Below are 13,840 nucleotides of genomic sequence, written 5' to 3'. Positions count from 1 at the left end.
TGAATCACAGGATGTTACAGTGGCACTGAGGAAAGAATGAAAATTTTGATGCATTCTATAACTGAGGGCAAAATCGTCTTTTCCGCTTGCTGTTACAAGGAAAACTAACGAAAGTGGCACGTAGGTAAAAGAAACTTCGGGTGAGGGTTCAAAATTTCAATGGCACGTAGATCATTTCGAACTTTTATAATGACGTACAGGTAATTGTCTCCATTGTTTATCAGGTGGCATGCAGCTCCGGAACATCTTTCATGGTACCACACCGGTAAAAGGCTAAAAAGGAAGCTACCTCGTCACCCAATCATCGGCAGATTTCCATCGCCCGCCCTTACTCCTTGCACGCCGGAGTCACGACGAGGCCTTGCTCATGAGTCACGAGCAGGAGGCCTTCTTCTCGCCCTCCCTTCCCCTCCACGGCGTCCTCTCTTTCCTCTACATTTGCTCTACCCACCACATGGGGGGCATGGAGGCTGCAGTCACCGCCCTTCGTCATCGTCACCGGCCGCGAGCCCCCCTGCGGCGGGCGTCTACGAAGGCGACGGCGGGCTCGGCTATGGCGGCGGCGTTGTCTGCGAAGCCAATGGTGCCCATCGGCGCTCCTCCTTCCCCAGGATGTGATGGCGGCGCCCCTGCTCCTCCCGGCTCCGACGTAGGCGCCCCCGCCCCTCTCTACCACGACATCGACTCCCCTCCTCTGCTGGTGGTGGGCTGGTGGCATCCATTCGTTTTGGGCGATGGGTACGGCGCAGGACGCGGTGAAGATCCGGCGGCTGGAGAAGCAGCGCAAGGCGGAGCGCTGCAAGATCGAGGAGCTCAAGAACAAGTCCACGGATGGGCAGCCCGGCCTCCTCCAGTTCGGCTCCAGCACCTCCGAGGTAATCGCCGTCACGGCCGCGCGCTTCGCTTTCGTCCCTTCCTGTTGCTCATTGTGCGTGCCGAACTGCAGAGTCATGAGGGAGTTTTTTTTATGTCGAGTCAAGAGGGAGTTGAGTACATAAGAACAAGATTTGGTGCTAACTGTGTTATCGCAGTATCTCTAAGGCTATAAATCCTTGAATTATGCAGGCCTGCACGGTGATGCCACTGGCGATCACTATTTGGAGTATGTCAGCAATCTTTTATATGCAACCAAGAAGTTCCAAGGTTTCCCAATAATCAAATAGCAGTTAATGTGAAACAATGCTAGGTTACTTGCAAATGTGACACTTCCCACATAAATGAGGTACGAAAGCTAATTTGATATATTGAAAAGAGCATTGTTCTCAGCACAAAAGTTGGGATCAAAGTGCTTGAATGCTTGCTCTTTCTTCTGAATGATATTATGCAGAAGTTTCAGATATTTGTTTGATCCCCTCAATTTAGGCATTAACGAAAATGCTGTTTTTTTAGAGGGAGAGAGAGTGTTCTCTCATCTTAATAGAATCAGGGAGTATGTCCCTGCTATTGCTTAATCCAGTTACAGCTATTTCAGTACTGAATATTTTCTTCACAAAAAAATCAGTCCTAATGTTTAATCTGACCCAATCCAATGATTCTTTCTGTTTCTAACCTTGACAGTTGATTTTATGGCTATTCCATGTAATGATCAGACACTTTTGTTCTGCTTTTTGGTAACTGATTTTACAAAGTTTCTGAATAATCTGCATCCTGTATTTCAGTCTCCATATTTGACTTGCCTATTTGTTTTCTGCAGAATCTCCCAAAATTTAGAGCCCATCGGAGAGAATTGAAAAGGAGGACTGCCAGCTACCATTCAACTCGAAAGATGTGGAGGCGCTGAGAAAGGATACAACTCGCAATCCTTTGACAGCGTTCACATTTGAGGAGCTTAAGAGAATTACCAAAAATTTTAGGCAACATTCGTTACTAGGGGGTGGTGGATTTGGCATAGTCTACAAATTTTAGGCAACTCAGCACTCCAATGTTCTTGTTAGTTATCTCAGCCTACTACAGGAACAGTGAGATTGCCATGTAGAGGATCACATGGAAGGCAAAAGAATAAATGGGATCTGAGGAAGGACTCTCTATACTAATACCCTGATCAATTTGTTCTTTTCTGCCACTATATTGTAGGGCAAACATTGTGGGAGCTACTAATCTTCACGCTTTTTGAGCTGATCATACATTCTCTGATTGAGGCTGCCATGGAGTGGGGAATATGCGCAGTCTTTTTTTTTTGTAACTAGCATAGTCTTCGGTGATTTTGGAGTATTAAATTTTAGTGTGCATAAGCTTTTTACTTGATCACATGATCTCTTACCTCTCTAATGAAGATGTGCACAATGCCATAATAATTGATAGAAAGTCATGGTTATCTGATTCCATATTTGGGGTAGGTTGTACATTCCAACTTTATTTTTCTCTCTGTTTGAAGACAAGAAATTTGGTTTCTGATATACTGCATGTATTTCAGAATAAATTAACATGAAAATGCCAGGTTGTACATTCCAACTTTATTTTTCTCTCCGTTTGAAGACAAGAAATTTGGTTTCTGATATACTGCATGTATTTCAGAATAAATTAACATGAAAATGTCAGCAAATGTGTTTTATATTTTAGTAATTTATTTTTAAATTAAACTGAAATATCAGGAAGCTGTAATTGTTTTGGGCTCCTGAAAAATTGTGTACTTGTAGAATAGTCTGTACAGGATTGCTGGGAAAAAAAGGATGCTTCTAACTTTGCACATATACATATGAAATATTCTTCTCGATACCTATAAATGTGCTTGCAGGTTTTAGTGGGTATGTTATATGGCAGAAATAGAAGCAGGTTCTTTCCGGTTCCCATTTTATTTTAATTTGATTTGATGTTGGAGGTACTATTTGATGTTGAAGGAGATTTGTGAATTTGATGTTGAAGGAGATTTGTGAAGACAATGGTTCTTTTAAGTTGTGTCTACTTGTTTACTTCCTGGTGACACAATTTGCTTTCATGTTTCACACAGCTTTCAGCTGGCATCCTAGCTCTGTACACATGCAAACAGCTCGTGGATTACAAGCTTAAGAGGTGTGTTTCATGGACCCTACGTCATACTAATGGCACAAGATAAATTATCATCGATGGTTGCTTGGTACATGACTTCCTGACAGTTGTTTGGTAGTTCTGGATGGTATTGTAGATGGGAGAAACAAAGAGAAAAAGGTGAGTTCACAAGGATGGTTCCATAGTTTAGATAGTATCACTTATCTATGGTCAGAATGCTTAAAAACTTAAGTCTTCTGTACTTATCATTGTACTCTAGACATTTTATTACATGGCAAAGCGACTTGAGGTCATCATGTATTACAGGTCCATGTACCCTAGGTTTTGAAGTCCTACAGCAATTGTGTACGATGTATTCTAAATTCCTTTTTGATGGAATGTATGGCACCTTGTCTTTTGTCAAATATTTGAAAATTAAATAAACTATCAATGCGTTTGCCTTGACTACTGTTTCAACTAGAAAAAAGATTTAAGGATTACTGCATCATGATCATATGCCTATCAGTGCACTATAGAAACATCTTAAGATTAGCCCTGCATTAATTTTGATGCTTTTATTGTGGTCCAAATGATAGTTGTATGATGTGTTGAGACACGGAACGTGGTTGGGTTGGTGAGAGTCAGATCGTAAATTAGATGGTTAATAATGCGAGAAATAACTTTATTATGCCTTGTTATACATAAGTGTTTTCCGGATTGTATACATGGTCATATACAATTGTGTGAAAATTGAACTCTAGAAAAAAAAATCGATGTTTGGTTGTTTTTATTTGCATCCCTGAAATGATACCGTGGCGTTAGCACGGGCACTATACTAGTGTGTATAGGTTATATTATTCGTAAAGTTTATTATATAAAAAGTTGCACTAGAAAATTTATGTTGAGAAATTGTTATGATAAATTTATCTGTTTATGATAGTTATAATTACAAAGGTTCCGCATGAAAGTTGTCATGATAGATTATCTATAACATTATGTCAAAAATTATATTGAAAAAAAGTTATCATACAAAGTAGTGGCGATAAGTTTTTCCGCTGGGAATATAATTTCGTACTTTTGTAAAAAAATGGAAATGAATGTTTTCAACAAAGAAAAGTCGCAAGGCCGGTTAGACTCACCATGCATCCTGGAGAGATACTTCCCTGTAGGAAGCCGTGATGACGCCAACAAGTAATGAAACTCACCAATGGGCTTTAGGCAGCCAGCATCTCTTATTTGGGGCATCCTGAATATTTAAAATCCTTTAAGACTTCGAGATGAAAACATTATAATGCGGTCAGACACCATGATATCATCCTATACAATTGATCCATATTTAGTATGAAATGTTCCAGGTTCACGAGCAAAAAACTTGAAGGTCACATAAAACTGTTCATGAGGAGAAATATTCTAGCTTCACAAAAAATTGTTTCAGGTTCAAGAGGAAAATGTTTCAAGCTTCATAAGAAAAAGTTACACCATAGTAAAATAAAAATGTTACGTTTGCTCATCTGCAATGTTCCTATAAATACAATTATAGTTCCACTAATGTAAATCCAATGTTCCACTAATCCATGTGTAGTGTTCCACGAAAGGAATAAATACAAATCTGGAAGAATAATAATATGTAATAAAAACTTAAAAAAAAGAGAGAAAGAAAGAATTGCTTGAAAAGGAGCGGCCCATGTCAACGAGAAGGCCCGTGCAGTTGCGCTCCACCTCATTCACGCCCCTTTCACAAGAGAAAATGGTGATTCTGCCATTACGAAAACTGGGCTTCGCAATTTTGCCATCCCGCAAATGGGATTCGCCCGTTTGCCATTCTCAAACGATACACACCCGCAAATATGCCCTGTGGAGGATTTGTTGCCAAATTAATTTTTTTTGCTGCGGCATCTTTTTCTTCCCGTTTTGCCCCTGAGCCTTATCCCTTCGTTCCTTTTCATTCACCGTATCTTCACGGGAGAGAGAGCACGGAGAGAATGGGAGAGAGACGAGACGAAGACGAACAGAGGGAACTGCTCCACCGCCGCCGATGCCGCCAACGGCCGACAGCAGCCCACCTCCTCGGCCCTTTCCTTCCCAGCCACGGCCTCCGCGCTAGGCCGCCGCCGCGTCCGCGCCAGGCCGCTGCCGCCGCCCCGACGCGTCCGTGCCAGGACGCCGCCGCTGCCCCGACGCGTCCGCTCCAGGACGCCGCCGCTGCCCCGACGCCAGATATGGGTGAGGCTTCGTCTAGTTCGTCGTTCATCCCAACAGCTGCCCTTTCTCTGTATCCACTTGGCCCTAGCGGGATCCCCTCATTCCATGTCCAGAATGTGGTGATAAAGTAGTGGAATGCAAATCCTGGAAAAACAACGGCAAAATTTTCTTCAAATGCGTAAACTATGATGAATTTGTGAGTATATAATGATCTGTTTTTGTCATATAGAAATTGATGAACTAGGTACTGTGTCAAGATTTGGATAAATAGTTTGTGTTATGTATTGTCATTTCCACAGGCAGTGAAGAAATGTCCATTCTTTAGGTGGATTGATGCTTACAAGAAAGTAGTTGCAAAGAAGATTAAAGAAGACATGGAAAAGAAACGAAAAGAAGAAATGCAAGCTGCAGTAGCATACGAAGGTCATAGTGAAACTAAAGCCTTGGTCGAAATGAAGCCTAATTGCAGGATTTACGAGGAAGAGAGGATGGATCTCAAGATGGACAAGCTTATCGTTCTGGTGCAGCTGTTGGTGGTGCTGTGTTTACTAATTGCAGTCCTAGTTCTTTTAGGTGTGGTAGTGCTTATTAGCAAGTGAAGTTGTTTAGTAACTGTGTTCTAGAAGAGTGGGGTACGACTCCTGGTGGTGGTCTGTTTAGTAACTGATTTGTAGAATGTGTTGTAATGACATCTAAGTCCTATGAAATGAAGATGTTTTTTCTGGAATTGACCTGTATTTTTTACTTGTTTTATGCAGAATTTTGACATAATTTTGCTTGAATTTGGACAGAATTTCAATAGAATTTGGACATAATTTTGACACAATTTCATGATCACAATAACATTCCAGCAAAGTACATGTCCAGATAAATTCAAGATAGGTAGCATTTAAGTTACAATAACATAGGTCCAAATAAATTAAATAAGGTCCATATACATAGATACATGTCCAGAGATACGTTTTCATAGAGATCTCCATTCTCATGATGGAGATACATGTCCAGATACAATTTAAGTTACAATTTCATGATGGACATAACATTCCAGACCGAAACCTTCAATTGGCTTTCAGTTTTCTTGGCTTGAGTTTTTTTGGTGGGCTCCTCTTTTGCACTGTCTTGTCTGGTGAGACACCTTCAGCTAGCAGGTTTTGCAGTTGGCTGCAATAAAAGTAGCACTATGAGTCACTTGTATGAAAGCAGTATACAAGTATAAAAGAATGAGAATTAATGTGTAGCATGCCCTCTTGTAACCCTATTGGGGCTGTTCTGTATGATCTGGTCCCTTGTGAGCCTTGTGGGGCTGGTGAGTGTATTTGGGGCTGGTGTAGGCATTTCTTGGTCATGGAGAGAAGCATCTGGGGCCGGTACTTCAATTTCTAAAGCATGCAAATCATCTGGGGCTGGTGGTGCGATTTCTTGGTCATGGAAAGCATTTGGGGCTGCTGGTTCAGTAGCAGTATCCTGAGATTTCCCTCCCTTCTTTGCTCTCTTTGTTGGGATTTTTGCATTCTCACCATACTTTGTTGTATTTTTTCTTGCCTTTCTTTTCCTGCAAGTTTGGACAAAAAAGTATTTAATTTAGTTAGCAAAACAAGTCATGGCAGCAAGTACATATAGTTGGGTCTTACCTTTTCTTAGTCCCATTAAGATGGCATTTGTAGCTTGTTTCACCATGGTCTAATTCTCCACATCCCTTGCACTTTCTTTTGCCTCTAATCATTTTTTTCTTGCCCTTTTCTGCCTCATTTGCAGCTTGTTTATCTGCCTCATTTGCTACTTCCTTGGCTGCCTTCTTTCCTTTGCTACCACCACCTTCAAGGAAGCTTTTGATCCTGAGTTTTCTGTACCGTCCAGCAGTCCTCTTGTCAAGTGGTGCCCTAACCCCAAAAGGCAAATCAACATCTGGCCACTGTGTTCTATCAGGCAATGGCTCTATAAGTCTCTTATAAGCTGCCCTGAACCTCTCAACAGAGTAATACTCATGCACAAAGTCCTCCATATGTATATTACTAGACTGTACACTTGTAATCAAAGCCAAAGCATGCTGGCAAGGCTTACCAGTATGCTGCCACTCAAGACAGGTGCACTCATGTAGAGAAGACTTAACAACATGTCTACTGCAAGTGTTTGTGGTGTCCCAAATTTCAGCTGCAGCACTTTCACCATCTATAACAGTCAAGTGCCCAAGTCCTCTAGTTCTAGCTTTCAACTGTTGTATCACTGCTGGGAGGATCTTTCTGGTAAGCCTTTCTGAAATTTTTCTCCTTTTCGCCCATAGCACCATAATCATCTCTCTGAGTTTGTCTGCAAGCTCAACAACAGGAAGGTCTTTCCAGTTCCTGATCCAATTGTTGAACACTTCAGCAAGGTTATTAGTGATATAATCACATTTAATCTCAGGATTGAAGCCAGATCTCATCCAAAGCTTGTAATGGTGAGCCTCCATCCAAACCAACACTTGAGGACTAGCATCAATGACTGACTTGTAAAAATAATTGAAAACTGATTCTCTATAAGCTCTAGCTGCAGGATACATCTTAGAGAACACATCACCACCAAACCTTTTAATGAAATTGTTCATTAGATGTCTAAAGCACTCCCTATGTTCAGCCTGCGGAAACACATTCTTAACTGCATTTTCTAGACCTTTGCACGCATCTGACGAAATAGCTAAAACAGGAAGATCTCCTATGGCCTTGTGCAACTGAGTCATAAACCAAGTCCAGTTATCTGTTGTCTCACCATCAATGAACCCAAAAGCAACTGGGTACATCCAGTTGTGACCATCTATACCACAAGCTGCAGCTAAATGACCATTCCATCTACCATTAAGTGCAGTAGAGTCTATGCTAAGGTATGGCCTGCATCCTTCTAAAAAACCTTCAATGCAAGGTTTCAATGCACAAAAAATCTATGGAAATAGAAATTGCCATCTACCTCCTTGATGCCAATCTCAATAACACTACCTGGACACCTCTTCAGGACCTCTGCCCTCCAATTGAATAGCAGCTGAAAGCTCTCTTCCCATTTGCCATACAATTCTCTCAAAGCAATTTGCCTACCTCTACAAATAGTATCATAATGAATTATACACTTGTGGTCATCCCGTAAAGTTTTTTGCAGTTCCTTAGGGCCCATAGCTGTTTTCTTCCTAAGGTGATGTATTGCCTTTGAAGCAACCCAAGCACTGGTTGGTGTGGTAGTCTTCCTCCTAGCACTTGATTCACATGTATGCTTATCAACAACCACTGTCACCTGCAACAACAAAAAAATTAGTCAAGGCAACTAATATAGAAGGGCAAAAAACATTGGCAGCCTTAAAATTATTGAAGGGAAAAAATTAATGGAACGCAAAATGAAAGTTAGTACCATAACGGTGCACCCATCAGGCTGTCTACGCCCAACAAGATGCCAAGGACAATCTTCTCCCCCCTTGCAACCTCCAATATATCTTTCAGGATCTGTTTTGACAACGCGTAGTTCAAACTCTTTATTTATAGCAAATTGTCTCACCACCAATCTAAACTCCTTCATGTTAGAATAAACTGTGCCAAGATCCATATTGGGCCGATTTGGATCGTGCACCACAGTCCTCTCCCCTGGTAAATAGTCATCAACTTCAATGACTGCCCCAGTTGTATCAATTTCTTCAGTCCTCTGACAAGTATCGGCGTTCTGTTGACTGCTAGCTTTACTGGCTGCCTTTCTTGCCTTATCAGCCTCCTCATCGTCAGCCCTAAACCCCAACAGCTCATACATCACCTCATCATCAACAATCTCAATTCTTCCCTCTTCATCTCGATTGTCCTCGATGCGTAGGCTATCCCAATCAACAAGAGGTGCCTGCATTTGCTGTGCAGGAGGTTCTACCAGTGCTAAGCTAAGGTCAGGCTCCCCATCGAGCCTAGTAAAGAAATAAAAAGGTGGCACAGTTAGATTACCACCACATCTACACTTGTCGAGTCTCATCTACATGCTTGGGCACAGTTAGATTACCAGCAAAGCAAGAATACGTACCCTTGGAAGAGATCTGGCCAGTTCTCCATCCACCACTTGGAGCAGCACCGGCGTCGGTTGGCAGAGCCGGGACGCCTGGCTGGCTTCGGGGAAACCCAGGAGGTGCCCTGCAGTCGACCATCGGCGGCGGCGTCGGAGGCGGCGGTGCTGGCGGCGGCGGGGATCCGTTCCCTCTCTCCCTCGCTTGACCTGGCGTTGTCGTCTATATCCCGTGCGGAACGACCGTGAGTCTCCCGTGAATGAAGAGAAGGCCTCCGTGATGCATCAGGGAGGGGCAAAACGGGTAGGCAAGTTTGTCATGGTAAAAAAAATTTAATTTGGCAACAAATCCTCCACAGGGCATATTTGCGGGTGTGTATCGTTTGAGAATGGCAAACGGGCGAATCCCATTTGCGGGATGGCAAAATTGCGAAGCCCAGTTTTCGTAATGGCAGAATCACCATTTTCTCCTTTCACAAGCGTCGACTGGGCCGCCGGCTACCGCCGCCGCCACCTCCGCCGCCTCCGCCTAACGCCAGGTGCCCAGGTCTTCATCGGGCCCTTCTCCGGCAACGAGCACCCACCAGGTACGCCCGCCCGCCCGTTCTTTTCCCTTCTTGCTGTGCGAAACCGAGCACCCAAAGCCTAACCTAAGCTATTTGGCTATTTCTAATCGGATCTGATCTAATTGCAAGTGCATCTACTAACTTCGATTTTTTTTTTCGCAAAAAAAATTATCGGGTGTTCATGTCCTTTGCTGGGTCCCCTGCACTTGCAGTGACTGAAGAGGCAGGAGCAAAGAGCTAACAGGAGATGAATGCCCCTGACCGTTATGAGCGCTTTGTCGTGCCGGAGGGCACCAAGAAGTGAGCCATTCATCAGTCCCCATACTTGCCCTACTGTTTTATTTACATACAATCGTTGACTCAATTGATTTTCGTTGTTCATGACCCTATAGGAAGTGAGACGTATGTTTCAAGCAATGCTACAATTCTCTTGTTGATATTAAAAACAATTCTGCTAGTCTATGTAAAGTGAATCTTTTGGCATTAAGCTATGGAACTGTGGCGCTTTATCTGACACTAATCTTGTTTCTGATCATTTTACACTTGCTGAATCCTTTTACTTTTATGGATTCACTCGAGGTTTTCAATCGCACTTGCTCATTTTGTGATTAGTTGTAGGTTATGGTTGTGCTCCTGATAAACTAATGACAATTATTAATGCAGAGTGTCCTATGAGAGGGATACAAAGATTGTGAATGCTGCATCATTCACTGTCGAACGTGAGGATCACACCGTAGGCAATATCCTCCGCATGTAAGTACAATTTAGTTTTTTTTCTTTAACGCTCCTCGTCTTATGGTTTGTATGGTTGACATATTACAGGCAGCTGCACAGAGACCCAAATGTTCTCTTTGCCGGGTATAAGCTCCCTCACCCACTTCAGTACAAGATCATTGTTAGGGTATGATTCAAGTTCCATTTGTCTTTTTTTCTCTCCTTTTTTTTATACTGATTTGTTGAGCTTGTTCCCCAGTTATTTATTTATTTGTGTATGGACAGATCCACACAACGAGCCAGTCCTCCCCGACGCAGGCCTACACCCAGGCTATCAATGATCTAGACAAAGAGCTTGAGTACCTTAAGCAAGCTTTTGAGGTCAGAGGTTTTTCTGATATTTACTCGAATTGTTAGTTACAATTTTCAGCAATTACACCTTTAGGTCATGGACCAGTGAGAACAAAATGAAGAGGAATAGTTTAACTTGTTTTTCTTTCATTTTTCTTTAACTGTGACTGTAATGTTAGCCATGCAATTGGATTTTACATGTGTTGATTGCATCAATCAAGAATTTGATTTTATACGTAACCACATACCTTGAATTTGTGCTAATCGTATCAAATTAAGAAGTTAGCTCTATACATGATTTCCTTGAATTTGTGACTATATTCCTACCTCATTTTGTCCATTTGACAATGCTGCTACAGAGATCATCATTGAACCTTTTCTGCTTTATGTTACAAAGATGCCAACTATGGACTACTTGATGAACTACTAGATGTTCAACACAGGAATGCCTTTGGCAAAATTTGCATATTCACGCTCCCTTCAAACTGATACCCTTAAATTCATTTGAAGCTCTTTTCATTTCCAAGAAGTATCTCACTACTTTAGTCCTACTAGGAAAAGTTCTTTGGGATCTCTCTTTGTAAATGTTAGTTCTGGCTTTTGTTTTTCTAGGTTGCATGGCATTTCTTTGTGCAATTGTGTATCGCTAAACAAAGAAAAGCTTTATTTAGTATTAACCAGTGATACAAAGCAAGGCAGAGTATGTGGTTCTGTGGGTGTAGTGTATTTAATAATGCTTTGTATGAAGTGTTGTTGTTTCTGTTGGAACAAAAATGCTTGATTTGACATGAATTTGTCGTGGTCATTTTGACAGATTTGTTGGGAAGGAAAGCATCTGCTTTTTTCTTCGTAATACAAAGAAACACAGCTCTCCTGTGTTTTTGAGAAAAAAAAAGTATCTGTTTTGTTTGCTACTGTGAACATGTTCAAAGGATAATCCTTTCTATCCTTTTTTTTTGCTTAAAAAAAGATGTCTGAACTCTGAAGTAGCGAGTACCAAAGGACTGGGCATGGATTTGCTTGTTTATGTTGGTCCATTTCATAAGCAAATGCTTACATTAGAACACATTGGAAGAGTAATATATAGTGACATGTTAAATTTTTTCTTCTGTTCATGATGCATTTGTTGCCAAGTTAGTGTTGTTAAGTACCAACCTTACCTTCTAAAACAAAGCATTTAAGCAATGGCCCACCAAAATCTAAATGGTTAATTGATGTTTTCTCCACTTTCCCATACATCCACGTGTTCCCATGCTACCCGCATACTAGTTAAGTTATTCTTTGGTACACTAGAAAAAATTCTTCTTAAATTTCATTCAGGAAATTTTGGTATTACTCCCTCCGTCCCCTTTTGAGAATCATATTAGGAAAAAAAATTGTACCAGATTGATCGTCATTTTGTCATGGACGGAGCCTTATCAGCGAAAATGTGGCATTGGCCACTTCGGTTCCAGCTCCAACGCGAGTTCCCTCGCTGATTTACGTTAGTGTGCTATTATTCCATTGGTTCTCCACGCAAGAGGGCTGTGCTGTACAGGGAAAAAATGATTTCTGGCACGGAATTAATGTTTTGCACCGTCGCTAGCTGCAGATAAACATGAGAGATTAGCCCTAGCCCGCCTTGGTCTCACTCAGTGCCCCTCTACTATGTGCTGATCATAAAGGCACGGAGGGAGTCGTTTGTTCTTCCTGGTTGCATGGCATGACATTCTGCAACAGTATACTGCTATGTGAGGTAAATTTAGCATGCACTGATTCATGATGCAGAACAAGTCGGTGTATGTTTGTGCATTGTGCTTGAGAGAGAGAGAGAGAGAGGGGGGTTGCTTTATTTAAAAAATACTTGTGTGTTGAGAGTAACTGATTTGGACGGCAAAAATTCATGGTATTTGCCTGTAGCTGGACATGAAATATTTGGGAAGAACTACAGAGTATTGTTAGTTATTTTCGGTGAACCTTAACCCCACCCCCAGTATAGATGCCTGAAGTGTCTCCAGTATCCTAGGCATGCACATTTGCCTATTGGTGTTGTAACTTTTGACAATGACCTGATTACATATGAAACGTTTCGAAGAGTAGACCATAGAGTGGTGTCTCGATTATTTGTTCTGATTTTATGCATCTTCAGCTAAGTAACGGCCTTTGTACCTTCGAACACAATAGTTTAAGCAACAGCCTTATAAATCTGAGTGGTGTTCAAATTGAATATGCATTAACAGAGTGGTGATTTTCCTGTTAGTTGGGTCATTTGCTAGTTGCTACTAGGGGATAACTAGATCTCTGTACCATTTCTGATGCTTGCTGATTACCTGGCATCGCTTGAGTTTTGGCCTTTAATTGTTTGCCTTTGTAAACAAAACAGTAAGGTAGTGATTCTTAGGACTTTAGGTCAGATGTTTTTCCTAGAAATTACTGTATTTGACCATTCTCCAATTCATATTCATTTTCAACGCTGAACATCCATCTCTTGATGGCATGTTGACATCTTTATGTTGTACCACATCACACTTACATGACTGACATTCTGAGCGTTTTGTTTTCAGGATGAGAAGAACAGGTACGAGGAAAGGATGAAGCAGGGGTTCTAAATCAATGGTATGGGAGATCCAATGAATAAACTTCCCGTGTTAGTTTTATGCTAGGCGAGTTAACATTGAAACGAACGCCCAAGGATTGTGAATGTGATGCGGGACTGATCCCTGAACTGAGGCATGAGGTACCCTAAAAAACGGATGCTCAAGGTTTGCCTAACATGATGTTAGACTGGACCTACCGGTCCTTGAAACTGTGCGAGGAGTCCAGGTCAGCTTGGTTGCTTTGCTGTCGTTTTACTGTCACATGCTTGTGCCAACATCTGATTATTGCTGGGTCATGACCTTTTGTCCATTGCAATGCACATTAGACGGTGAGAAAGAATGGTATGAGATACGAACAGTGCAAACACACCAATGGAGTTTTACATTGTGCGTACTTGCGTAGCAATATTCCCACCATCAGATTGTCCGCAGTTAGCTACTGTTGTCTAGGTCTAGGTGCAATGTCTT

At 41.8% G+C, this 13,840-nt stretch overlaps 2 protein-coding genes and 1 pseudogene across 3 annotated transcripts; 2 read left to right on the top strand and 1 right to left on the bottom strand.

The window, feature by feature from the left end:
* The first annotated feature begins 504 nt into the window (after positions 1 to 504).
* On the top strand, positions 505 to 2,069 carry LOC136550732 (protein XAP5 CIRCADIAN TIMEKEEPER-like). 2 transcript variants are annotated; one of them, XM_066542329.1, is made up of 4 exons: positions 505 to 875; positions 1,066 to 1,222; positions 1,558 to 1,610; positions 1,694 to 1,731. In XM_066542329.1, the coding sequence occupies exons 1-2, from the start codon at positions 735 to 737 to the stop codon at positions 1,153 to 1,155; spliced, it is 231 nt and encodes a 76-aa protein (XP_066398426.1). In that variant the 5' UTR covers positions 505 to 734; the 3' UTR covers positions 1,156 to 1,222; positions 1,558 to 1,610; positions 1,694 to 1,731. The 2 variants fall into 2 exon arrangements, with proteins under 2 accessions (XP_066398426.1, XP_066398425.1); XM_066542328.1 differs by lacking the exon at positions 1,558 to 1,610 and having other exon boundaries at positions 1,694 to 2,069.
* A 4,155-nt stretch (positions 2,070 to 6,224) lies between these two features.
* LOC136550676 (uncharacterized) lies at positions 6,225 to 9,215 on the bottom strand (annotated as a pseudogene).
* A 725-nt stretch (positions 9,216 to 9,940) lies between these two features.
* On the top strand, positions 9,941 to 13,492 carry LOC136550731 (DNA-directed RNA polymerases II, IV and V subunit 11-like). Its single transcript, XM_066542327.1, has 5 exons — positions 9,941 to 10,031; positions 10,395 to 10,484; positions 10,554 to 10,632; positions 10,731 to 10,826; positions 13,340 to 13,492. Exons 1-5 carry the CDS (start codon positions 9,979 to 9,981, stop codon positions 13,382 to 13,384), a joined length of 363 nt encoding a protein of 120 aa, XP_066398424.1. The 5' UTR covers positions 9,941 to 9,978; the 3' UTR covers positions 13,385 to 13,492.
* The last annotated feature ends 348 nt before the right edge of the window (positions 13,493 to 13,840 follow it).

This window comes from Miscanthus floridulus, chromosome 4 (genome assembly GCF_019320115.1).
Source record: "Miscanthus floridulus cultivar M001 chromosome 4, ASM1932011v1, whole genome shotgun sequence".
Taxonomy (NCBI): domain Eukaryota; kingdom Viridiplantae; phylum Streptophyta; class Magnoliopsida; order Poales; family Poaceae; genus Miscanthus; species Miscanthus floridulus.
Note: the sequence above shows the minus strand (reverse complement) of the source record. Positions and strands in the feature narration are given on the sequence as shown.